The sequence below is a fragment of the Cyprinodon variegatus genome, unplaced genomic scaffold (genome assembly GCF_000732505.1).
Source record: "Cyprinodon variegatus isolate N-32 unplaced genomic scaffold, C_variegatus-1.0 Scaffold592, whole genome shotgun sequence".
NCBI classification, from domain to species: domain Eukaryota; kingdom Metazoa; phylum Chordata; class Actinopteri; order Cyprinodontiformes; family Cyprinodontidae; genus Cyprinodon; species Cyprinodon variegatus.
The window spans coordinates 457871-459450 of NW_015151045.1; the positions used below are offsets into that span (position 1 = coordinate 457871).

The 1580-nt window shown below is 47.7% G+C and overlaps 1 protein-coding gene across 5 annotated transcripts in view; it reads left to right on the top strand.

Moving 5' to 3' along the window:
- The window catches only part of LOC107096020 (arf-GAP with GTPase, ANK repeat and PH domain-containing protein 1-like), a 91294-nt gene that overhangs the window by 63751 nt on the left and 25963 nt on the right, over positions 1-1580 (top strand). For 4 of the 5 annotated variants that reach the window (XM_015392469.1, XM_015392471.1, XM_015392466.1 and 1 more), the window contains one exon: positions 716-877. In XM_015392469.1, coding sequence (XP_015247955.1) covers positions 716-877 — 162 coding nt within the window. The remainder of the gene's footprint in view (positions 1-715; positions 878-1580) is intronic. The other variant, XM_015392470.1, reaches the window with a different exon arrangement.

Below are 1580 nucleotides of genomic sequence, written 5' to 3' on the forward strand. Positions count from 1 at the left end.
GTCAGTCCAGGTTTGGGTCCAGTCAGTCCAGGTTTGGGTCCAATCAGTCCAGGTTTGGGTCTGATAGGTCCAGGTTTGGGTCCAGTCAGTCCAGGTTTGGGTCCAATCAGTCCAGGTTTGGGTCCAATAGTTCCAGGTTTGGGTCCAAAAGGTCCAGGTTTGGGTCCAGTCACTCCAGGTTTGGGTCCAATCAGTCCAGGTTTGGGTCCAATAGTTCCAGGTTTGGGTCCAAAAGGTCCAGGTTTGGGTCCAGTCAGTCCAGGTTAGGGTCCAATAGGTCCAGGTTTGGGTCCAGTCAGTCCAGGTTTTGGTCCAATCGGTCCAGGTTTGGGTCAATAGCTCCAGGTTTGGGTCAATAGGTCCAGGTTTGGTCCAATAGGTCCAGGTTTGGGTCCAGTCAGTCCAGGTTTGGTCCAATAGGTCCAGGTTTGGGTCCAATAGGTCCAGGTTTGGTCCAGTAGGTGCAGGTTTGGGTCCAATAGGTCCAGGTTTGGTCCAGTAGGTCCAGGTTTGGGTCCAGTCAATCCAGGTTAAGGACTGATTAGAACCAGTTTGGTTCTAATGGTTCTACTTCTGGATCAGTCCAGTTAACTGGTTTTACTGGTTGACCCAGAGGTTTTCCTCCCCCCCAATGAACTGGACCAGTTAATTAGTTGCTTTCTCCAGTTTTGGCCTCAGCCTGACTGGTTTCTTCTGGCCGATGTTTAACTTGCAGACACTGGTTTGGGCGACTCGGTCTGCTCCAGTCCCAGTATGTCCAGCACCACCAGTCCAAAGACGGAGCCGCCTCCATCGCCGCACGCCAACCGCAAGAAGCACCGGCGGAAGAAGAGCACCAGTAACTTCAAAGTGGACGGCCTCTCTGGTACTGCTGAAGGTAACTCCATCCCACCCCCCCCTCACACTTTCCTCACCTGGGTCTGACCCCCCCCACCAAGTACCCAGAATCCTCTCTGATTCTTCCTAAGAACGTCTCACATTAGAATCCTTAGAATCTAAGACCCGGGTTTGGAAACTTGATCATGTGATCATCTGAGACTCTGGAACTCCAGAGGGAGGGAAGGATCTCACCATCCCGCCATTCCTCCTCCCTTCATCCGTTCCGCCATCTTTGTTTGTTTCTTCCTTTCATGGATCATTGAGAGCAAATCTTTCCATCATCAGAGAAAGTGGAGCGTCTGTGTCTGCCGGACCAGTTAGAGGGTTAAAGTCTGACTAACTTCAGATTGTTTTATGGATCTAAGATCAGTTCTGTTAAAAATTTTACTTTGGTAAACTTCACAACTAATTTAGATAAAATATTACATCAAGATCGGAAGAGAGGTCTGAATCTAAACCAACACCGGTTTAAGGTATTGTTTTAAAACCAAGACCAAACAAGATGGAGATGGGATTAAACCCCGAACCAAAACCAGTTCACAGCCAAGGCTACTGATTAGTTAGACACCAGATCCAAAAAAAGAAATCTAAAGCACAACCAGTTCACACCAAAAATATCCCAAAGCAAAAAATCTGATATAAACCTAAACCCGTTTATAGTCTAAACCTAAACCGGTTTAAAATCCAAATCTAAACTGGTA